Consider the following 24,056-nt stretch of genomic DNA (forward strand, 5'->3'; position numbering starts at 1 on the left):
TTTTATTGATGACTGGATGACTGCAATGTGGCATCCACATGGTGGAAATTATGAATAAAGTCATTTCTACTAAAAAAATGCTTCCTAGCAAGGACAGAGTCCAGCCAAAAATTATACCTCCCAGTTGATGGGGCATCAGAGGTGAGCAGGAAATGAGGATTGTGAGCAGCAAGTCACTGGGAAAGAGGAGGAATTCTGAGGGTCTGTAGGAGGCACATGAGTGTATTCTGTGATGGCGGAGCAAAGTCAGAAGTATCTTTTTTTCCTTTTTCTTTCTTTGTTCTTAGGCAGGGGTCTCACTATGTAGTATAGGCTGGTCTTTAATTTGAGTACATAGACCAGGCTGGCCTCAAACTCACAGCAATCCTCCCGCCTCAGCCTCCCAATTGTTGGGATTACAGCTGTGTGCCACCATGCACGGTGAGAAACTCTTTATTTTCCTCAAACTGGAGATGGTTAACCAGAGCTAATGGAAAATCTCTCTCTCTCCTGCCCAGAGTTCTTTATGAAGCTACAGGTTCCAAACTTGTGCTTCATCCCTCAGAGTATAGAAATGGTATGGACTGCTCTACTGCTCATGAGGAACCAGGGAGGACTGTTATGTCCTCCTCTTAAGCCACTGGACACCCAAGAAATATTCGCTTGGCATGGGAATAAACTATGTGATTCAGGAAATGTTATTTTGATTTTCTACTCATCTCTACCACACACAACTTTGCTACTACAAAACTAGAAACAATTACATAGAGAGCTCAACACTGTCTAAGATCAGAAAGTATATTTGAAGCCAATAATGGGTAAAAAATCTAACCAGTAATTGATGAATTCTTACAGAGTCAGTGTGAGAAGTTTAGGATTTAAATGCTATTTTGGGCTGTAGTTTCTCATTTGATTCATTTTGCTTTTGTTTTCTGTGCATTTGGGATCTTGTCCAAGAAAAACTTGGCCAATTCCAATGCTCTAACGTATTTCTCAACCAAGTTTTTATTGTAGTTCCATAGTTTCAGGCATACTTTTAGCGTTTCACCTACTTTGAGTTGATATTTAATCCCGGAAGTAGGAGTGTATGCATTAGATAATTTTTTTCTTTTTAAAAAAATTTTGTTTTAAGGAGAAAAAGAAAAAAAAAACAGAAAAAGGGTACAAGTTATACAGAATTTCAGAAAAAAGAAACAATAGGAAATCACTAGTTAATAGATTACATATTGTTATCTTAGAAATAGTTGTTCAAGTTACAAAATTAAAGCATATAAAGTGGACTTCCAAACAGTGAGACTGCAAACAGTTCTGTTCAATGATCCAATAAAACTCAATAATATGGTTATCTATCTTATACACTTAAATATATGCAGTTATATCCGTTAGAGCACTTTTTTTCCCTTTCTTTTGTACAACGACAATTATACATTCTGGGTTTTATTACTCCCACAGTTCTTATTACTTTTTTTGAAGAGAATAAAACCAAATGTGACATAACAAAACTTTGTATGCTGTTTGTATGCCTCTTGTTTGAGTTGTATGTGAGTCAGTCAAATCAAAAGGATGGACATAATACATACTGTAAAAACAAAATACAAGGTGATCAACATGGTTACCATATTGCCTCTTACTATCTTAAAAATAATTGCCAGTTATAATAAAATTGAACAAAGCAGTAAAGAATAAAACCAAAACATCGGAGACATTACAGGAAGATAATAGTCAATCAGAATGGGCGTCATAATGAATCTTATTGTCTTCACAGTTGTTGCCTATACTTTCGAACTTGGTACTATCAAGCAAAGCAGAATAGGGGAAAATCAGTCAAAATAAGATGGTGAGAACAATACAGGATTTCAAATCTAGTTAATAGGAAATCAAAATGGGTTACTATAATGTATCCTGCTATTTTTATTTATTTTCCCTTAATTAAAAGGATAAAAATCAGAAAGTAAATAATATTAAAAAAGGAGATTGAGATAAAAGAGGGCATAACAACAAAATATCACAGGTCAAAGCATAACCATTTAAGCAAAATAGTGTTTCACCACAAGATATTCTGACATAAAAGTAGTTACCATAGTGTCTCTTTCCTCGAAATCTTTGAGTATAACTTCGTATACTGTAGCACCAAACATATCAAGACAATGTAAAACCATTCAAGACAATGACATTATTACAGGTATTTAGAACCAACTATCAGAAAATGAACACTGGTTTCTGTATAATCTCCTTGTCTATAAAAGTTTTTGCTTATATTATCACATATAATAAAATCTAATAAGATACAACCTTTTAAGACAGAAGAATAAAAGCTTGATGGGACTTCAAAGCAAGATGATACTAAATCAACACTAGCTATTATGATGTCTTCTTTTCTCCAAAATAGCTGTTCCTACCATCCAACCTTCTCTGCTTCATTTCTGTTGAGCTCTTTTTCTGTCATTTGTTGTCAGTTTGTCTTCTTCATTTTGCTTTCTGCTCCATTCATTGTGGCCTCTCTGACACTGGAATCTTGGTATTCTCCTTTTTTAGAATATCCTGCAGTATTCTCTGTAGAGTTGAATTGGTGGTTGCAAATTCCCCTAGTTCCTCTTTATCCTGGAAGCACCTTGTTTTTCCATCAATTTCTAGGGGCAGTTGTGCAGGATATATCAATCTTGGCTGGAGGTTGTTATTTTCAAAGCTTGAATTATTTACCCCCACGTTCTTCATGATTTGATGGTTTGTGCCAAGAAGTCTGCTGTAATTCTGAAGGGTGTTCCCTTGTAAGTGATTTGTTTGTTGTCTTTGATGGATTTTAATATTCTGTTCTTATATTGGATTTCTGGAATTTTGATTATTATATGTCTGGGTGTAGCTCTGTTTGGGTTGTAGGTGGCTGGGGTCCTGTATGCCTCATACATCTGAGTATCTTTACCTTTTGCTACATTGGGGAAATTCTCCTGGATTATTTCTGTGAGTAGCTTTTTTAGTCCATTTGTTTGTGTCCCTACTTCTTTTATGTTCTTAATTCTTAAGTTATAGATCCTCTTATCATCTTCTAGTCTTTGTATTATTGCTGTTTGTTTTCTTGTTATTTTTAAGAAGTTTTTCATTTCATGCTCCCACATTACAAATCTGTCCTTCAATTTAGATAATCTATCCTTAGTTTCTTTCAAGCTGTTATGCCAGCTTTCGATAGAGTTTTTAATTTCCTGGTAATTTCTTTGAACCTGCTTCACGTATTTTATGTTTTCACTATTTTCTCCATCAAACAATTCTCCCCTTTTTCTTCTGTTCTTCCATTCCACCATCTGTTTTTTTCTTAGCATTTCTCTAACTATTCTACTTATATCTTGCTTTATTTTTGTTAAATACTTCACTTTTAAAGTCATCTATGAGGCTCTGGAGATATCGCTTTATGTCTATTGGTGCTGTGTCTCATATTGCATGTTTTCTGTCTTCCTTTGCGTTTCCCTTTTCCTGGATCAGTGTTCTCAGGATTGGGGACTGAGGCCCCTTTCTTGTTGCTTCCTCTTCCCATACTTTTTGTTCCTTCCATACAAGCGTATATAGGAGGCCCAGTTTTTTTTTCTCTTTGTCTGTTACAGTTTGTTTGAATTGCACTGGCTAGGTGTTCCCACCCACTGCACAGTGAGACACTAGTGAGACACAGACCTGGGCAGCCTCTGCTGGGCCCACCCCTCCAGGTCAACCTACCGAAGGCTTCACTGCTAGGGTGCACCTCCAGGTGCTGGGGCCTGGTTTGGGCTAGCCTACTGGGTCATAGTCAGCGACGTCACCTAGGCCAGGCACTCCCCACCAATACCACTCGAGAGGGGAAGATGCGACTAAGGACACTGCAGCATCCTGTTCCAGCAAGTCTGCCTGGTTCCAGAATGTCCTTTCCTGGAGCCTCCTACTCTATGGAAGAGTCCCTGTTCTGCTCACTCACTGCAGGTTGATGCAGGGCTCCCTGCCAGTCCCGCTCTCAACTCCGTTCGTGGATTCCCACTCTCAGAGTTTTCGTGCATCTCTCTCCCTTCCATGCTTATTTGGACGCAGCAGCAGGAAATTCAAATCGCGGCTTCCAGTGGCATGGGTTCCAGCTTCTGTGCTGAGATTTTATCTGTTCCTGTTATAGCACCAGGATTGGATTTCCAGTTGGTTTCTCTTAGCTTAGTTCATTCCTGGGTTGGCAGGGTGTATCTCCCCTTGCTTAGGACTCCTCGTACTGCACCATTCCTGGATTCTCAGCGGAGTATCTCAGAGAGCCTCCATAGCTGCTGCTATCTATCCACCATGTTCTCCTGGAAGTCCCACATTAGATAAAATTAATCTAATTAGATTTATCTGCACTTAGATATCTAATTTACTTAGCACAATATATTAAAAATCCTGTCCTATTTTTACTGTTTACTGTTACTGTACCGAAACATCCTATCAGAGGGAGTCCAAGATCACTGCTCCCACGGGCCACAAAACTTCCCAGCTTCCTGCCACACTCGACCAGCTTGGCAGGTCTTGGGCCTGCCTGTGCCACCCGCAGTGACCCTCTCTCAATCCGGGGAACTAGATGGTTGGAGCTGAGTGTCTGCGCACCATCCTGAGCCCCGGAAATCTAAAACATCCTATCAGATGATAAACATATAACACATAAAAGTTCAGTTTGTTTCAGAGTGTCCAGGATTTCAGTCCATGATTGGCTAGCATAGCTTTGGTGCCTGTGCCAAGGCAGTAAATCAGGGTGGAGCACGTTCTGCATGGAGCTCTGCATTTCATGGCAGCTGCAAAGCAGGATGAGATAGAAAGAGACCAGCGTCCTGTAATCCCCTTCAAGGGTGCTCCTCCAATGACCTAAGATATTCCAGTAAATTCCATCTCTGTAGTTCCCACACCTCTCAATAACCCCACAGCTCGTGCACCAAGCCTGTAACCAGGAGCCCTTGGGAGACACTTACGCAAACCATGGCAGAGGGGTTGGCTGGAATTAGGGTGCAAGCTGCAAACAGATTGTTGTTATGACCTCTCCTCAGTCAAGTGAAGATAAAAAATTAGTGACAGAAATTCTCCCAGGAGGGAGAGATTGGCACAGTGCAAAAGTGACGCATTTTATGTGTAAGGAGAGAGGGGCTTGAGGTCAGAATACAGGTGAAATTATGGACAGTGGAAATGTATTGCTCAGGCAATTGGGCATTTAAATGGAAAATGCTTGATTATTGAGATAAGCACACTTGTGGGGAAATGTATATTTATGAACCTATGGGATAAGACACTAAGTGTGCAGATAATTGAGCTGCAATTTAATGCTCACAAAAGCATTCATGCTGAAGATGCACCGAGCAATCAAGATGGGACGATCTGACTGATTGATACCTGCCAGCCTCTGTCCCTGACAGCCTCAGCGCTGCACAATGGCCTGATGTGTGGAGTAACTGTGGTGGAAGGCATGCACGCACTGCATGAGGTCATTAGCATGGATCCCAGCCATCAAGGCTTATCCAGCTGCTGTCACGTGAATCACCTGCCAGCAACAACGATCTAGTGCTAAATCCCCAACATGACACCATTTCTCATGGAGACAATCCAACCTTGTGTGGATAATTTTTTCACAGAGAGGCAGAGATTTTTCTTTACTGGAAATTGTGCATGTGTGAAGTATGGGTTGACTACCTTGCTTGTAGGGCTTTGTTTGGCACTACTAACAGAATCCTTGAGGGGAGCTGGATTTATGAATGGGAATATTGTGTGTGATCCCCTGAGCCCCTATTACATTTAGGCCAAGAAAGGACTCGGTGGGCACATGGAAGGAGATGGAAAGATCCTCTCCCTTACCTGACCACATAGGAGCTGCTGGTCCTCTTGAACAATGGAATATCTACTTCAAAGTGCAAATGGGTCGCAAACTAGAAGCCTAACCTGTAAGGAGAGGCTGTCATCTTCCTCAGTACAATACACTCTGTATGTGCTATCCATGCCTGTCAGCAGTAAGCCAAACACAGTTTCCCTGGACTGAGACATGGAGGGACACACTTCTCATCAATTCCTGAGTCTTCCATGGGAATCTGTTCTCCCTGCCCCACATCTTTGGATTCTGAGCATCACCTGCTGTGCTATCCCATAAAATTTATCCATTTTCAGTTACACAAAGATATCTAAAATTCAATTAAAATTTCAGCTTCTCAATAACACAAGGCACATTTCAGAACTACATGGCAACGTGGTGTGGCTGAGTCCCATTTGAACAGGATCAGCTAAGTGTGGTCATTCACTGAGAATATTTCTACCAACAAAGACAGAGTTCTACTGAGCTTTGTGATTTAGCTCCTCCATGGGTACTTTTCAGTCCTGGGGATGAATTACTCAAAGCCGGTGTCTTATACCTGTTAGACCAGGCACTGGTGGGAGTCACAATCCAGTCGGAGTAAATGACCTCGTTAATCAGAAGAAGGCAGGGATTCTCTTACGCAGTAGGAATACAGAGGTGTCCCCGTGATCCCCTTGACTATGTCTTGGGGTCCCCACACGCTTTCTGCGATGAGTGGCCTAGGTCACTCTCTGTACCCTAGAGAGGGCCAGAAACCTGAGGGAGAGAGGTCTGTGTCCCACTATCATGTGCCCACGTGTGTCGTTCCAATCTGCACATAAAGTGAGACTTTGAAAGTTCAGTTTCTTTTCCTCTCAGAGATAAACAACTGCCTGCCTCAGACCTTCTATTTTTTAGTACATAATCAACATCCCCTCTTCTCCACAGACCAAAACGAATGACAGAAAATGCAGATGTCTCCAGCTCCCGGAGGCTGGAGCCTGGTGCCCTGCCTCAGGACAGTGGAGAATGAGCCGAAGACGGCTGTGAATGACAAAGCCAGTGTGGCGGTCCGAATTTTCCTTCTGTGCGCTCTCGGCCCTCTGTGCGCAGGAGTAAAAAGCCCTCCCCACCTGCACAAGGCGAGATGGAGATCTGAGGCTAGCGAGCCGTGCCGCCTGCTCGGAGCTGGCTTTGAGTCAATATTGGTTTTCTGCTTACCAATATGTATGTGTGATTCCTGTAATCTGCTCATCTGAAAACAGGTGACCCTAAGCATATGAACCTCAGCGAGATGCACGGCTACCAAGAGCAGAACACGTGCTGGCTGCTGCCGAGAGTCCCCAGGAACAGACAGCAGACTAGGCTTGTGGTTTAGCACCCCAAGAAATGGAGGTCACAGTATTTATACCCTACTCTTTCTCATGAGAACTACATTAGGAAAAGATCAATCCGATTCCTTGAGGAGAAGAATTCAAGGCTGTTGACCCTCCCAGTATGAAAGTAGCAGCTCAATCTTCTTAGAAGCGTCTGCTTAAATCAAGGCTTGTGTCCGAGCTGACTGGTTGTGCAGTGCCTGCTCTCCACTCAGCTTTTAAACCTGAGTCTGCTTTAACAGTCTCATGTGGGAGAAAAAACATGTTCTGTATACATTTCTGTGGGGTATACACCTCAGCTCCGCTGCAACCACACAGAAAGAACTTCCTACCATAACTCTCTCCAGGAATCTTCAGGCAGAGGTGTTTGCCTGTTACCATCAGCACCTGGCACTGTCTTGGGCTGAGCAGGTGGCAGTGGGGACACAGAGAGCGAAATGCTCAGAGCTCGGCAGGCTGAGGCCGGGTCCAGGACAGGGTGGGCCAGCGGGCAGAGCAAAAGGAGGAGGAAACCTCAGTCAGCACAGGGCCTTAGATGATTTTGGTATCACCTGCCATTCACACTGGGGAGGACATCACAGCTGTCATGGGAGCAACAGGTGTGCTCAGGAGCCTGGAGGGTGAGGGAGGAGCAAAGCAAACTCTGCAGTCAGCCTCTGTGGGGCGCTCCTGCCCAGGGCCTTCGGGGTGCGGTATCAGCCTGTTCCTGTCAAAGGGAGCGAACGTGCATGTTTTGAAGCTCCTATGCATATACAGAGAGAGGTCCGTGTGCTGTGTGGACAAGGTGGGAGGGTCAGTCAAGTTGTCCCGCAGAATCTCCTGGAGAAATGGCTGCAATGAATAAAGTAGCAGGTGTGCTGGTATTTCAGCGGCAAGGGATTTATCTAGTGACCCTTCCAAAGGACCAGAGGACTGTAGTGTTCCCATGTCTAAAACAGAGGCGAAGAGAAGCTGTTCGAGAGTGAGGATTTGTAGTGTCATTTTAAGTGGTTGCATAGTAGATGCTCAACCAAAATCATCCAATATGATTGTTAAGATAAAGTTCTCTTTCTCTCTGGGACAATTTTTGAGCAGGTGAGACATGTGTGGAAATTCTCCAACCTTTTTAAGTGGCACCTACTATGGGCCAGATGCTTCAGATATAGTGAGGTTCTTGTTCCTCTCTCATTCCCGCTCGTCTATGTGTCCCTTCAGTATAACCTCCAGTCTTAGCAGGCTGAGAGTTTTCTCCTGTCATTGGTTTCATGGTCAGTCTGCTAACCTGTGAGCTGTTCCTACAGTGCACATGATTCTGAACTTTAGGACTAGTCTCTTTGGCACACTGCAAACCAGGGCTTCCCTGTGGGCTGGGACACGGACCAGAGTTTGGAGAAGGAATGTGTTTTTGTTCTTATTTTAAGATAAATAAAAGAAGCACTGACCACCTACTCAGAGGACTTGAGAGTTTGGAGGAACTCAGCCCCAGCCGATGTTTCTCTTTCCTCCACTGTGGTGAGCGTGGTCCTGCCTCACCTGCAGCTTGTCAGCGAGCTGTGGGTCTGACCACCTACGTAAGCTCACGCACCTGCATGGGAGCTATGTGGACCTTTTCTAGTGCCTCATTCCGTTAAAACCTACAAAAATTCGAAATTGCCTCATAAACTATCCTAACTTACCTCCCAAGACAAGTAGATTGCGTCACATTTCAAACTGCTTATCACCTGTTTGGTAACGTTTGATAGTGTGTTGTTTTGTTCTTTAGGAACATATTCCAGAGTTTAAGCATCATAGTCCAAAGTTACCTTTTATGTCAAAAAGGCTGCTGGTGGTGGAGGGTTTCCAGGGCGAGCAAACTGACAGGTGGGGTCAGGAGTGAGGGCAAGGTGATTCTGGGCACCTCCCCTGGGAGCGGGATGCACCCATCTCCTGCTCATTCTCACATTCTTCATTCAGGCCAGATATTAATGCCTTGGTCACAGGGTCATTGTACACCCCATAAGATTTGTTTTAAATTTATCTGAGCATAGAAATAAATTCAGAAACATAGTTGAGTTCAGGGCACGAGGATTGGGAACAGGGTGGCTTCTAGGGGACCTCACACTAAGGGTCTAGTTCCAGCCTTGTCATTTACCACACAGGGATCCTGAAAAGTTCCCATGAACAGTGGGCCTCAAGTTCTTCACCTATAAAATGGGTTTGACACACGTTTTTATTTGTAGGACTGGTGTAATGTAAGAAATGTAATAAAACATCTAGCAAAATAACCTGAAATAAATTGAGTAGTTGGTGATAAGAACTTGGTTCTTCTCTTAATGCTGGATGATATCGTACCTGTCCTGTGAATTTTTTGTTTGTGGTTCTCAGGAAAGCTGCAGGTGACCAGGAATCAGGGGAAAAGGATATTCCGTAAAAGTTCCCCCAACATGTTCTCTGCAGTAGGATATATTACTCGATTAGATGTTGGAGAGAATGTTTTTTCTGGGACTGATTCAAAGCTCCTGGAGTTGGGTGAATAACCATATCCTCTCCCTGCCACCAGAACAACTATTTTCAATCATATCACCTTTGCCAAAAGTCTAACCTTGGGAATTTTGAGGCCAGATATTAATGCCTTGGACACAGGAGTCAATGTACACCCCGTAAGATTTGTTTTAAATTTATCTGAGCATAGAAATAAATTCGGAAACACAGTTGAATTCAGGGCAGGAGGATTGGGAACAAGGTGGCTTCTAAGTGAACTCACACTAAGGGCTTAGTTCTGGCCTTGTCATTTACCACACAGGCCTAAAACCCTGCTCACTCTAGTGACAGGGCCATCTCAGCACACGCAATTCCATGAAGCTTCAAGCAAAATTCCACACTCTGACAATACTAGCATAAACCTTCTGCACAAAGAATATGACTGAAAACTGACCCAATGGAGTCCAGCTATAAGACGGACATGGCTCTTTCACTCTCTGAGAAGGTTTTCTGGGGGCGGGGGAGCATCTTGGTCAGGCAGACATCTGACCACTTGTGCAAATGGCCAGTGCCATTGGCCAGGTTCTGACATCTGTGTTGGAAAAGTATTCAGGAAACTGGGCTCACAAGGAGAAGGTGTTCCCAGGCAAGCGGTCCACGGGGCACTGCAAGAGCCTTGAAGCTGGTGACTGCCAGCAGAGTGGAAAGCAGCTGGTCGGGGACCTTAGGGCCTCACTCTCTCCCCCGGCCAGTCACCCTTATGTCTCAGGAAACGCGTACAGAGGCTGGGCTTGTGTCCTGCACAGGGCCGCTCTTCTCATAGATGCCCCACGTGAGGGTACCTGTCAGCCTCACCCATCATCTAAAAGCGCTGCTCAGAGCAGTCTTGCATCCTCCCAGGTTTTCACCTCAGCCCAAGACACCTCATCTGAGGCTCTGGCCTTGACCACCTTGCAGCTGCATTAAAATAAACTCCTGCAGAAGGAGCTGCAGGTAGCCAGCCCCAAACGTCTGTCTTAGAACTCACCCAGGGCTGCTCTCTGCTAGACTCCACCCGCCCTTTAGAGCCTGGAGGACATCTCTCTGTTTCCTGACATTGGCAGTACTCCTGGACTCCACCATCCTACGGTGTAGGCTTGATCCTGCTCTGTGCCCTTTACTCGGGTCTCTACCAAAGACTCGGGGCCTTCAGAAGAGCATATGTGCAATGAGTTTCGGGGAGTGGAAATATCCGTTAACGGATTTATTGACAGTAAATCACTCTAATTGAAGAAACCAAGCAAATTCCTGTATCTATATATTTTTATTGTGTACATTGACAGGAAAAATGGATCAGAAATCAAGAATTGAATTTTATTTTTAATTTTTATTTTTATTTTAGCTTTTAACTCCATCTAACTTAAAATTCTTACACATTTCGAAGGAAATTTCTACTTCAGTGTTACACTATTCTGTTTCATATCACAAGAAAGTGAAAGGTTTCCTAGCTGGTTTACAAAACAGTGAAGATACTTACTTTTGGAAAGGATAAGCAAAATCTATGTTTGCTCAATACCACAGGGAATCATAATTTCATCAAAAATCAAAGTCCACAATGTAACAGCAGCACAAACAGATGTGACATCAACATCATTCTTCAGATAAGATATGCAAGCTCCTTTAATTTTCATGAAAAACACAGATGTAACCCAAATAGAAGGAACATCAGGAAGGTATGCCCAGGACTGCACCTCCTACCCTGGCCCTTCACTACTGAGCAGGCTGCTCTCCTCCAACACAGGCTGAAGGATGGGCATCATTGCACACGGGCTGTAGCTAAGCTAGGGGTGTGGTTTCTCAGTAGAATCTCTCCCTGGCCTGCAACTTGCCCTTCCATCAGCCCTGAGTGCACGTCGGGCACGGGCTTCTTCTAGCTCCTCTTTGAAAGCCTCTTCATACAGAAGTGGGTAGGACCAGGGATCTCTCTTATTAACCCTGGCCAGATGCTCCAGGACTTTCATCTTGGTGGTTTCAGCGTAGGTCCTTGGACCCCACAGGAACTCATAGCGAGCAGGGCTGCTGTCGGGGACCTGGCGATACACTACATACCCTTCCTGAACCAAATCCTCAGTGATATATTTCCTGGGCTCCCCATAGATGAAATGTTCTACCCCATCAAACACCTGCATCTTGCTAAGTGCCTGCCAGATAACCTCCTCACTGGCACTGTTGCCTCTCCTGAAGATGGCAGTGATGATCATTATTAAGAGGCCAGTTTTGGCAATGCAGTACTCATCAGCCACTCTTTCATTATAGGTGAGACCCAGGGCAGGGGCAAGGACATATATGTAGCCAGGGGGATCCACTTCCTTGACATCAATGCCAAAGACCACGTACAAGCAATCACAGACTCTGTTGAAGATCCGAGGAAAGTGCTCTGGGTAACGTTGGATGACACAGTGCACCATCTCTGCCCGGGAGGTCAGCTGCTTTTTTCTATACTTGTGGATCAGGAAATCCACCAATTCATCTATCTTCTGATAGAGGACCACATCGGGCAGGGGCTGAGGGCCTCCCTGGTCATGTGAGGGGAGCAGAGGCTGTTCTTCTCCCCTGCTGGAGCCCTCACTGGATAGGCTCGTTTGACTGGAGGCCATGGCAGTGGGGGAAAGAAAGACAAGCTGAGAATCCTGAGGACCACTTGTTCTAAGGCTCAGGCCCCTTTGATGGTGAGCCTTGGAGTCGAGCAGAGCAGGAAGAGGATGCAGAGGAAGCAGTGGCTGCTGCTCACTCTACTCCGACTGAGAACAGGCACACCCGCTGGGCTTCGTGTCTCTATTGAGGCCAGGCCACCTCCCTAGCTTGAAGCGCGGGCTGTCCTTGTGATGAAGGAGTTCTCAGGTTGCTCGGGGACAGCAAGAGCTCGAGACCAGGACTCAGGATCCTGGAGGAGACAGGAAGACCATGAGCGTTCTCAGCCGACGGCCCTCTCTCCTTGGCTTCCACCAAGGCCAATTACAGGTCTTGCTTTGAGTGCTGCCCTGGGACTTCACAGGCTCCCGTCCTCCCGGAGGGTCTGCCCCCAAGTCCCCGGGACAGGAAGGGAGGCTGTGGGTGAACTGCAGAGGACAGACTCTGGGGCAGTCAGCACAGCACGTGGAGCCCCATACCATGAGGAGTCCCCGCTCTGGGACATGTGGCCCCTCAGTACAAATGAGTCAGTGCCTCACCTGGACTCCTGATGCCGCCGGGCCTCCTCTGCTGCTGTGAGCTGTGGACACGGCTGTTACACCCCTGCTTCCTGGAGCTCCTGGAAGAGGCAGGGAAGAAGCCTTCCTGCAAACTGCAGCATGGTTCTAGGGCTCCCCCAGACCTCACAGGAAGGGCAGGCTGGACACTGAGCTCCCAACTTGTGGTATTTTCTCTGCTCAAAGCCCCTCCCCACCCCTCTACAGGTCCAAGGCAAAATCTCAGGAAAAAGTGTCTTCTTTCCTGATAGGAAACAAAAGGCATCAGGGTCTCACAGGGGCCAGGACGGCCCGGAGCCCACAGGTGGAAGGAGACAAATTCACGTGATCTAGGGAAGGGAAGGTGCTCCATCCTTATCTCCAAGAATGGTTGGGTCTGGGGCTCTCCCTGGGATGATCTGGGCCCATGTTCAAAGAGAAAGTAGAGGAATGCAAGTCTGCCTGTGTCCCCTGGGTCTGACAACAGGTAACAAAGGGTCAAGTAGAGGTTAGGCTGCTGTGTGTCCAGGACACCCACCCAGGAGAGAAGCCTCAGGCTCGGAGCCCTGCTCAGGTTGCCCGAGATGGTTGGGGGCTCAGGCAGCTGTGTGTGCAGCACCCAGCATCCAGGTAGGCTGCCCGGGTGGTCCTCGCTGGGACCTTGGCAGGCCCTGGACCCACGGGTCTGCTAGGCAGATGGGCTCCCTGTGCCAACCTGCAGACATCCCCCAGATCAAGTCCTGCACCACCCTGAGATCCCCGGGATTCTGTAAGAAGTGAGCAGGTGCCCCTCCGTCACCCACACATGGGGACAGCAGTGCTGCCAGCAGGGCCTGTGCCTGGCTCTCCTGTGATCCAGAGCTCCTGTTATGGTTTAGTCTCAATTTCCCCCAAAGTCCCATGCGATCAGAGCCAGGACCCTGGTGACAAGCCTGGGTTATGAGGGCTTTTAGCTGACTTGCTGTTAGGAGCTGGGGCCTGGTAGAAGGGCAGGGTCACAGTGGCTGTGACAGGAAGGGTTATGTCTCCCTTCCTGGCCTGTCCCCGCCTGGAAGAGCTGTGGTGGGCTGCCTTTCTCCCACCAGGCCCACACACCACGCCGCTATGCCTTGGAGCTGCCCACTATCACTGAACTCCACTTGTGAGCCCAAATCAATGTTTCCTCCTTTAAAGTGCAGGTGACAGGTATTGGGTCTCAGCAATGAGATCCTCAGAAAACCCTGAGGTGCTTCTGCAGTTTCTCCATCTTCCTGCTATTGGGCCGACCTTCCCTGACCCTCATTCCCCCCAAGACTCCCAGGCTTCCTGCCTGCTGGGAGCAGAAGTGAGCTCTCCACTTGGGGCCTCCCAGGGCTGACCCCTGGAATGGGGAATGGAAGCTGCTGAGGATTCGCAGGTTCTGGGCTGCGACACACTCAGGCCTCAGGAAGGGTCCATAGCTTGGGTCTGGCAGCCGCTGGGGTCCTCCGTCTGCTGACCACATGGAGCTCCCTCTGCTGCCCTGTGGACCCTCTTGGACCAAGGTCCTCCCCTCTCTAGGTTCTCTCCCCCGCCCCCAAACACTTGGCGGAAATGAGAACAGTCCTGAGGCAGCCCCCCTTCTGGACCCCAGCTTGCTGAAAGGAAGCCAGGAGCTCTGGCAGCGGGGTCTATTCTCATCAGGGGTGTGGGGTAAAGTCATACCTGCAGTCTTGGGAAACAGAAGAGTGGGGAGCAGCTCCGATTCAGCCTTTCTGATACTCGGAACGCAGACTCTGGAAAATAAAAGTTTGAGGAAGACAAAAAAAAAAAAAAAAAAAAAAAAAGATTCCTAGGATGCAGGCAAGGACCCACACAAGAATTGCAAACCCCAGAGCAGCCGAAGGACAGATGAGGTGGAGAGGAGAGTGAAGCTGTCTAGACTCTGTCCCTGGCCCCTGGCTTGCTAGAGAGGAAATGGAATGTGGAGAAAGAACCAAGGGAAACCTGGGGACTCCAGGCGGCGCTTCAGGGGACAGGCATTGCTGTGATCTTCAGGGATGGCAGGGAGCTCTGCTCCCAGAGTCTTCACACAGGCACAGTGGGGGAGTGACCCTTGTGCGGGGGAGTGACCCTTGTGCGGGTGCCTGACAAGTCTGCTGTGAGAACGTGGCCTTGGGTGCCCAATCCAGGAACACGCTGTGAGTTTAACTCTGGGAGTCAGGAGCCACAGAATAGGTTGGCTTCAGTGTTCCCAGTGTTACCCTCCCACGGAGAGCGCAGGACAGAGACAGCCAAGGGGACTGGCTTTGGCCTCAGCTGGGAGGGGCACAGGGCCTGCCCCCTGGCAGAGGCCAGGCCCAGCCTGAGTTGCTCTGGACCCCGGTCTCACTCAGCCTTGGATATTGAAGCCCATGCCCTTCTGCCTGCCTCCAGCGGGGATCAGGGGTGTGGCTGCCCACCTTATCCTCCAGTGTGACCAGGGCCGGCCTTGACTTGGACACTGCCACAGCCCGGGACAAGCAGCAGGCTGCCTCTGAGAGCCTGGAGAAGTGTTAGACTCAAACAGTTAGCCTCCTGGGAGGAAAGCGTTCATTCACACCCCCAGAGAGATGTTTTCTCTGTTCTCCTTTTTCCCAGTCCTGCTTTTAACCTCTTTTATCGACTTGCCTTGCTTCTTCCTTTTTAATATTTTCCATTATGTTTGTTACTTTTATTCTCTATATGATTTCTTTTTTAAATTCTCCATATAATTTCATTTCACTTCTTCCTTTTTTGCCTTGGCTTCTATTTCTTGGCCCTGTTGATTGTTTGCCTTTGCCCAGCCCCCTACCGGCCTTCAGGTGCATAAAGGGGTCCTGTGCTCCCCTTTTCTCCCCTCTCTCTCACATCCTGTGGATTAAGATTTCGAGCTTTCATCATCCCTTCTGCCTTTCCCAGCCCCTGGTATTTTCAATAGCATAATAATTAAGCTTCATTAATTTCTAGGTAATTAACTCTATAAAGTTATCCCTGCACGTTTTTTCAAGCCCTAGAGGAGCTACAGTGGCTGTGTGTAGTGCACACAGGCTGTTGGTTATGGATCGGTTGTCTTACTATTTCTGCTGTAATTGTGGATTTCTGTTGTGGGTACAGGTGGCACCTAATTGGCTCTCTTTCCATGTTAATATCTGACCCTTCCTGGCTGGTACTACTGTAGCCGAGTTGCTTGGCATTGCCAGGATCACTTAATTGTATGCCAGTGCGCAGATCGCCTCTGTGAAATGAGCAGAACTGGGGCCCCTTCCCTGTGGATTCGGTGTTGGGCCCATAGCCCTGCAGCCTCTCCCCCAAATTCACAAGGGTGGTCAGATCTGCGGAAGAGGTAAAGGACGGTGGTTAGCTAAGCCCAAAGTACATCCCTGAGAAGCAGACTGACTATGCTGATCTCTTTACTAGCGGCAAAGATTGTGCACTACAAGCGCTACAGATTGTAGCACAGAAGCGACAGCAATAGAAACAGGAGACAGCAAGGCAACAAAAAGACCCTCAGCCTCCCCGCTGCTTCGAAGCCAGTCCAGGGGCAGCAAGGGGGAGATCAGCATAAAGCAACACCTAAATCTCTAAAGGATACCTGAGGTTAGCAAATAAATCACAGAAATGCTGTCTGTGTTCCCAGATAACATAGGTCAAGAGAAAATTGATCCAAGAAATTTCAGAAGTCACTAATAAGGTCCCTGAGTGAAACAAAATGACTCTAAACATGAATAACCAGTTTAATGAAAAATTAGAGTACATGCAAAGGTCTCCCTCACAAACTGGACTGAAAATTACATTGGCCATATGGGTAATGAAGCAACCAGTGCATCCAGGTTCCTAGAACCGGAAGTAGTGATACATTTAAAGACCAAGTATTCAAAGACACTTTAAAAGCAAGAAGGAAGCTGAAAATGGTGGTGGCTGGCTGTAATTCCAGCACAGGAGAGTGTGAGGCAGGAGGATCACCATGAATTCAAGTCCAGCCTGAACTGCACACCAGACCTGGTCTCAAAATAAAACAAAGCCAACCCACATGAGAACACAAAGTATTGATACAACACCTGCTGGTTCATGCAAAGATGATTAATGGAAGATTAATTAAGAGTGGCAATTGGAACAGGTAAAAATAAAAAGACAGAGCAAACAACATTTTAGAAAAAGTCTGGGTGCAGGAAAAATAGCAGAAAGCTCCCCAAATATAGGACAAGGCATAAGCATGCAGATAACTAAGGCATAGAGAATTCCAAGCAGTTACATCCAAAAGAGAACCTCTTGTGTGAGCCAGGGGGACAGCCCGACTCCGCAGCTGCTGAGAGCCAGCCATGGTGGAGTCCAGGTGGCTGCAGAAGAAGGCAAGTCGCCACCCTCTTGGTAAGCGCCTCCCTCCTGTGCGAGCCAGGGGGAGCCCCAGTCAGCTGCTCCCAAGAGCCTCCCCTCCCCAGTTAGCCACTGGGGCCAGAGGTCTAAACGTGACTGGAGAGGATGGCTGTATGCAATATAGCAAATATGGGGGATTCCTTCTGTCTTCTGTTTGAAGGCAATGGTTTTTTTTCACTGTTTTGCTTCATTATGATTAATTGTATTACACTATTCAGTATTTTCTTTCGAATGGTTTTTATAATGTTCCATTTTTTTGTTTGATATTGCTATACCTAACTGACCGGACAACTATTGTGACGATAACAAGATACACTATGGTACCTATTACTGTTATCCAAGTATCCTGCTGTGAAGTCCTGTACCAATTTCACTGCATTGTCTCGACTGGCTTTGTTCTGTCTTGTTCTGCTGTATTTTTAGTACCTTCAAAATAAAAAATTAAAAAACATTTAAAAAATCAACCTCTCCATGTGTATCATTCTGAAAACACCAGAAACACATAACAGGGACAAAATCTGAAAATCAGTTGGAGAAAAGTAGCAAATCACTTATACAGGTAAATCCATTGGAATAGTGGTTGACCTCTCAATACAAAATTAAGGGCTAGGTGGGTTTGAAGTGAAGTGTTTCACACCCTGAAACAGCAATTTTCAATCCATAAGGATATATACTGCAAAATAATCCTTCAATGTTGACAGAGAAATAAGTTACCTCCACGAAAAGGAACACCCGAAGAAATTCAGGACCACAAAGCAGCTTTATAAAATTATTGAGGATATTCTAGAAAGAGAGAGTGAAGCCAATAAATACCAGTAAGTCACATAGAATGAATTTGCCTGACAAGATGAATGGGTAAGCAGAAACAAACAAACACAAACAAACTCTAAGGAAATCGGCCAGAGGATGTTAATGCAATAACAAGATGTCAACTTCTTTCAGTAACAACTCTCAGTGGATCAATCTGAATTCTCTAATCAAATGACACAGATTGGCAGACTATCAAGAAACAAGACCCAGTGTTATACAGTATAAAAGAGACACGTTTAATTCCAAAGGAAATTCATAGGTTAGAAATCAGTGGATGGATAACAACTATGCAGTGGGAAACTGAAAAAAAGTAGCAGCCATTTAATTTTTGAGAATTAGATTTCAAACCAAAACTAATTAAAAGAGACAAACATGGCCACAACATGCTGGGGAAATGAGCAATTCAAAAGGGTGACTTAAAAATTACAAACATATATACACCAAAACCTAGTGTACCACTGCATAAAACAAACAGTAATACACATAAAAAATTAAATAAATACCAACAAAACTATAGTTTAGGACTTCTGTACTTTATGGTCATAAGTAGATGAAATAGACAAAAAAGAAATGAATAAAGAAATATCAGCGCTGGACCAAAACTCCAAACCCATTGACTTAATAGGTATCTGTAGAGCATCATAGCACCAACAATAGAATATGCATTCATCCCAGCATCACATGGGACTCTGTCCAAATATGTCATGTGCTAGCACATAAAGCTTGCTTAAATAAATGCAAATGAATAAGAATTACTCAGTGCATATTATCAAATCTTAGTGAAATAGAACTCAAAGTCAATGGAAAAAGAGATCACAGAAAGTTTGCAAACATACAGAAGTTAAAAAATACCATACTGAATATTCATTGAGTCATGGAAGAAATCAAGCAAAAAATTAGATACTTTGTAGAATTGAACAATAATTCCAGAATAACATACTGGACTGTCTGAGACACAATGAAAGTGATCTGAAGAGGAAAGTTTAAAGTGATGAATGCGTACATCAGAAAAACAGAGCAAGCATAAATAAATAACCTGATGACACAATTCAAGGTCCTAGAAATATAAGAACATCCAAATCCCAAGTTGAAATGAGGAAGGAAGCTATATAGATTAGAGTAGAAATTAATGAGATTGAGACTGAAAAACAAAAAGAATCAGTGAAGCCAAGAGTTGTTTTTTTGAAAGAATAAACAAAATTGACAAAACCCTAGCCAATCTTACCAGAGAAGGAAAGGGAAGACCCAACAACTCTGTGCAATTATACATGGAAAAAAAAAAACACCTCACAATGGATTATGCTGAAATCCCAAAGATCATTGTTAAATACTATGAGAATCTGTTCTCTCATAGAATTGGCAATTTGGAAGCAATATATAAATTCCTAGACACATGAACTACACAAGATGAACCCAGAAAACATAAAAATTCTGAATAATATCATACCAGCCAATGAAATTGAAGAAGTAGTAAAAAATTACCAACCAAGAAAAGCCCAGATACTGATGGATTGATTACTGAATTCTACAAGAACTTTAGAGAGAGCTTATGTAAACACTCCTCAAAATCTTTAATAAAATGGAAAGAGAAGCTGAACTCCCAAAGTCATTGCTGGAAGTAAGCATTAACTCAAACTCAAAAGCAGGAAAGGACACAACCAAAAAAAAAAAAAAAGCCAAACTCTTTAAGGAACACAGATGCAGCCTTCTTCAATAAGGTACTGACAAAAAGAATGCAACAAATCATCAGAAAGATCATGCATTATGACCAAACAGGATTTGATCTGGGCATACACGGACATTTCAACTTGGGCAAATCAATACACGCAATACGTCATGTAAGTAGATGCACTGACATAAATCACATGGGCATACCAACAGACACAGGAAAACCATTGAACAGATGCAGTATCCTTTCATGACAAAACCCTGAAGAAAACAGGCAGAGAGAAGAAAATTCTTTCAAGCTCATCGGAGACATCCGGGACAAACCAACGGGCAACATCATAATAAATGGGTGCAAGTTGAAAGCTGTCCCTCTGAGATCAGGAACAAGGTAAGGGTGTCCAATGTCACCACTCCTGTCCAATGTAGTTCTGAAAACATTAGCCAGAACAATGAGACGGAAAACAGAAATGAAAAGGATGTATATAGGGAAGGAAGAAGTTAAATTATCATTATTTGAAGATGACATGATTCTCTACATAGAAGACTCAAAACTCCACCATAAGTGTCCTAGAACTAAGAACCAAATTTAGCAGTGTAGCAGGATAGAAATTCAGTACACGAAAATCAATAGTGTTCCTGTATACCAATAACAATCTCACAGAGGAAGAAATTAGTGGGACAATACTTTTTGAGAGAAATTCATTTCCTAGGAATTAACCTTAACAAAAAAATGAAAGACCTATGCAGTAAAAACTACATTACTGAGAGAGGGGGGAATCAAAGAAAATATTAGAATATAAAAAGATAATTGAGGTTCTTAGATAGGCAGAATGAAGACAGCAAAAATGGCTATAGTCCCAAAACTGTTATACAGATTTAATGCAGTTCCTTTCAAAATACCAATAGCATTCCTCAAAAAGAAGTACCACAAACAATCCTGAAATTCACATGACATTTGAAGACAAGCAGAACAGCAAAACCACTCCTAGACAATAAAAGCAATACAGCAGATATCACAGTCCCAGTCTTAAAGTTATATGACAAAGCTATGGTGATAAAAATAGCACGGTACTGTCAAAAACCCCACAAAACACTAATTGCTGGGTAACTCCTGTAACATTCAGTCAGTTTATCTTTGACAAGATCACTGAATAGTTTTGCTGGAGGAAGGATGGCCTCTGTAACAAATGTTGGGAAATCTGGCTATCTATCTATATGCCAGAGATTGAATTTTGATCCATATTTTTTTCACCATGCATTAAAAAAATAAAAATGGAACACATTTCTAAATTTTAAACAGAAACTCGTAATCTGCTGGAAGCCAAACTAGGTAAAACATGGGAGGACATGGTGTAGGCCATGATGTTCTGAATAGAACCCTGGATACATAAAAAATAATACCAATAATCAACAAATGGAACCGTATAAAACTAAAAACTGCTGAACAGCAAAGGAATCCCCCAACAGAGTGAAAGAGACAATGTACAGAATGGAAAAACATTTTTTCAGCTATTCCTCAGACAATGGACTAATATTTAGACTATAAAAAGTTCTTAAAATTTAACTCCCTCCAAAAAAATTAAAGACCCAATGGAAAACTGGGCACCAATTGCCAATAAACATATGAAGAAATATTCAGGATTGCTTTCCACTCAAGAAATGCAAACTAAAACAACACTGAGATTTCATCTCACTCCATAAAGAATGAATGAAAAAAATTCAAATATTAGCCAGTGCTGGTGAGCCTGCGAAAAAAATGACTGCTTTTCTGTTGCTGGTGAGAGTGTGAACTGGTACAAGCACTGTGGGGGCAGGTGTGGAGACGGCTTCAACCACTAACACTGGGAACTACATTTGACCAGGGTATTTCCCTTCTAAGCACCTTCCCTAAATAATTAAAGGCCTCACACCACAGCACCCATGCATATCCATGTTTACAGCAGCACAGTTCCCAGCAGCTAAATCTTGGAAGAAACCTGCATGTCCAACATCAGACAAATGTATACAGAAAGTGTGCTATATGGAGACAGTGGAGCACTGCTGTGCCATAAAGAAGGACAAACTTAAATTATTGATAGGAAAATAGATGCAAATCAAGACCATCTTGTTAAAAGAAGTAAATGAGACAAGCTTAAGTATTGCCTGGCTTCTTTTAGATGAGAAACTCCAATGTAAAGATCACAATGTCACTATGAGCATTGCAATCGCTACGTTCTACAACCAAACATATATATGTGTATTTACAGACATATTTATATTATTTGTGTTTATATTTTTATTGTTTATGTTTCTGAGGAAAAAATGATCCAAGAGGTGCTTAGAGTGGGATGAAAGGGAGGGGAAGAACACTACAAAAGGAATTAAGCTACGTCCTTACATGCACCAACTTTCCATGATGAGCTTAATCATTGTGTATTACATCAAAATCCCTTTCAGTCCTCGCCTCAGGTCTGCTGGCAGGGCCTGGCCACCTCCCTCTGTGGCCCAGGAGTGGCTCCTCTGTTGCACTGGTGACCCTCTGCTCACCAAGGCGAGATCTCCCTGTGCTCAAGCAGACAGACATGAGGTGCAGCACTTCCACACCCCACCATGGGCCTTCCCCAGGGTCTGGCCAGAAGGAGGAGGTCACAGAAGCCATCCTTCCTCTGCAGCGTGCCCAGGGGCCCCCACTCTCCCCTTCTGTCCTTCATGTGCATCGTGGCATCCACAGTCACCATCTCCCTGTGACCCCAGAGGTTCAAGCCTGAGGGGAGGTGGCTGTGAGGTCCCCACTGTTCTGGGCGGGTGGTCCCCTCTCTGCTCACTCAGAGCCCTCAATTGTCTCCTCTCACCTTGAACCCTAAGTGTGTCTGGATCCTTTCTGCTCTGCTCCCCTGAACAAGGAGCTCAAATATGATTTGTCACTCAGTTCTGACGGGACCACGCCGCAGTCAGGTAGTAAGTCTCTTTCCTTCTCCTCCAGGTCACTATCTTGGTTTCTGGGGGGTCTTGGACCCCTTTGGCTACCTACCTTAATCTGTTCACCTCAGACCCCAAGGACCTGATGCCCATGAACCATGAGGCTGAAGGGGAAGACCCTTCTTAGATTTTGGAATAACTAATGTTTTATACATCGTTTACTGTTAAATTTGCTACTCTGTTTCTACTGTCCTTTTTTTCTGAACCATTTCTAAACCATTCATTTATTAGTTTTTTTTGTTTTGCTTTCTTTTGTTTTGAGGTAGGGTCTCACTGTGCAGTTCAGGCCTTTAACTCACTTCGTAGCCCAGGCTGGCCTTGAACTTGCAGTAATCCTGCCTCAGCCTCCCAAATGCTACTGCATTCTCTATACTTTGTCAAAATAGTGATTGGTTTCAAGCCAGTCCTCACTCACAGGGATGGGTTCAGGTGGTTATTAGCATGGTCTCTAAAGTCATCATAACACACCCATTTTCCTCCTGTCCTGATTTTTACCCTGGGCTGTGGCATCTGTGGTGTGAGATGCTGCATCAGCCTGTATAGAGCCAAGAGTTTTAAAACTTCCCTCCAACTCATGCTGTCTTGGGTCCCCTGTGCGAGTCCCCTACCTCCTGCTCTGTGCCTGCCGAAACATAAACACCACTGTAATGGTATTCACTGTCCCTTCCAGCCTCCTTAAGTTTGATTGTGTATGTTTGTGCCCTCCCCATTGTTTTCCAAGGAAAATTTGGGATGCAAAACATATAGCTGGCATTTACTTATCATTTTTGCTGCTAAAAGGAATTTAAGGAAATTTACAAATTTTCATCATTCTGTTTCTCATCAAGAAATATGATATACTGCAGTTCTATCCAAATTCTTTGACCTGAAAATGTATGCAGAGATTTAGAGTTATCTCTATCAAAACCTCAGACATTTGGTAGGCTTTCTTTTAGGTATTTCTAGATTTTCTCTTATATAATCTAAAACTTTAAAAAGGTTTTATACATTTCAGTTGCTCTTAAACACAGTCAACTTCAGTGTGCAGCAGTGATTACTAGAAGGTACATGAGGACACAGATAAAGCACTGGTGGGTTTCATGAGGGCACTTCGTATTCATGCCTTACAATGTTACATCAAACTCTGTTAATGTGTGAAATTTATACATGTTAAGGAAAACCAAGACAAAAATCATTAAGGTAAGTGAAGAAATACCATGTGAGCTCCCAACCTGTTGGCCTGCCCTACAGACTTCAGATGTATTAGATGCCACAATCACATAATCTGACTCTATAAAATGTCACTCAACCAATTTCTGTTTCTTTCTGTGACATGATAATATTACAGTTTAGAAGTAAAATATCTTCCAAATGCCTCCCGGATGGAAGTGAGTACTGGTTAGAAGAGAGGGTTCACTTGGGTGTATGTGGAGGAAGTATACTCATGCCTGGCTCACCCATGTCTCTTCTTCACAGACAAGGCATGACCACCTTCCTCAG

At 44.4% G+C, this 24,056-nt stretch overlaps 1 protein-coding gene across 1 annotated transcript; it reads right to left on the reverse strand.

Moving 5' to 3' along the window:
- Positions 1–11,071: 11,071 nt before the first annotated feature.
- LOC134475394 (melanoma-associated antigen 10-like) lies at positions 11,072–14,856 on the reverse strand. Its single transcript, XM_063245663.1, has 4 exons — positions 14,754–14,856; positions 14,472–14,542; positions 12,792–12,871; positions 11,072–12,505 (listed from the first exon to the last, which is right to left on the reverse strand). Exon 4 carries the CDS (start codon positions 12,216–12,218, stop codon positions 11,403–11,405), a length of 816 nt encoding a protein of 271 aa, XP_063101733.1. The 5' UTR covers positions 12,219–12,505; positions 12,792–12,871; positions 14,472–14,542; positions 14,754–14,856; the 3' UTR covers positions 11,072–11,402.
- Positions 14,857–24,056: the final 9,200 nt, after the last annotated feature.

The sequence above is a fragment of the Cavia porcellus genome, unplaced genomic scaffold, assembly GCF_034190915.1.
Source record: "Cavia porcellus strain 051 isolate PalLab524CR breed Dunkin Hartley unplaced genomic scaffold, mCavPor4.1 scaffold_3, whole genome shotgun sequence".
In the NCBI taxonomy this organism is placed as follows: Eukaryota; Metazoa; Chordata; class Mammalia; order Rodentia; family Caviidae; genus Cavia; species Cavia porcellus.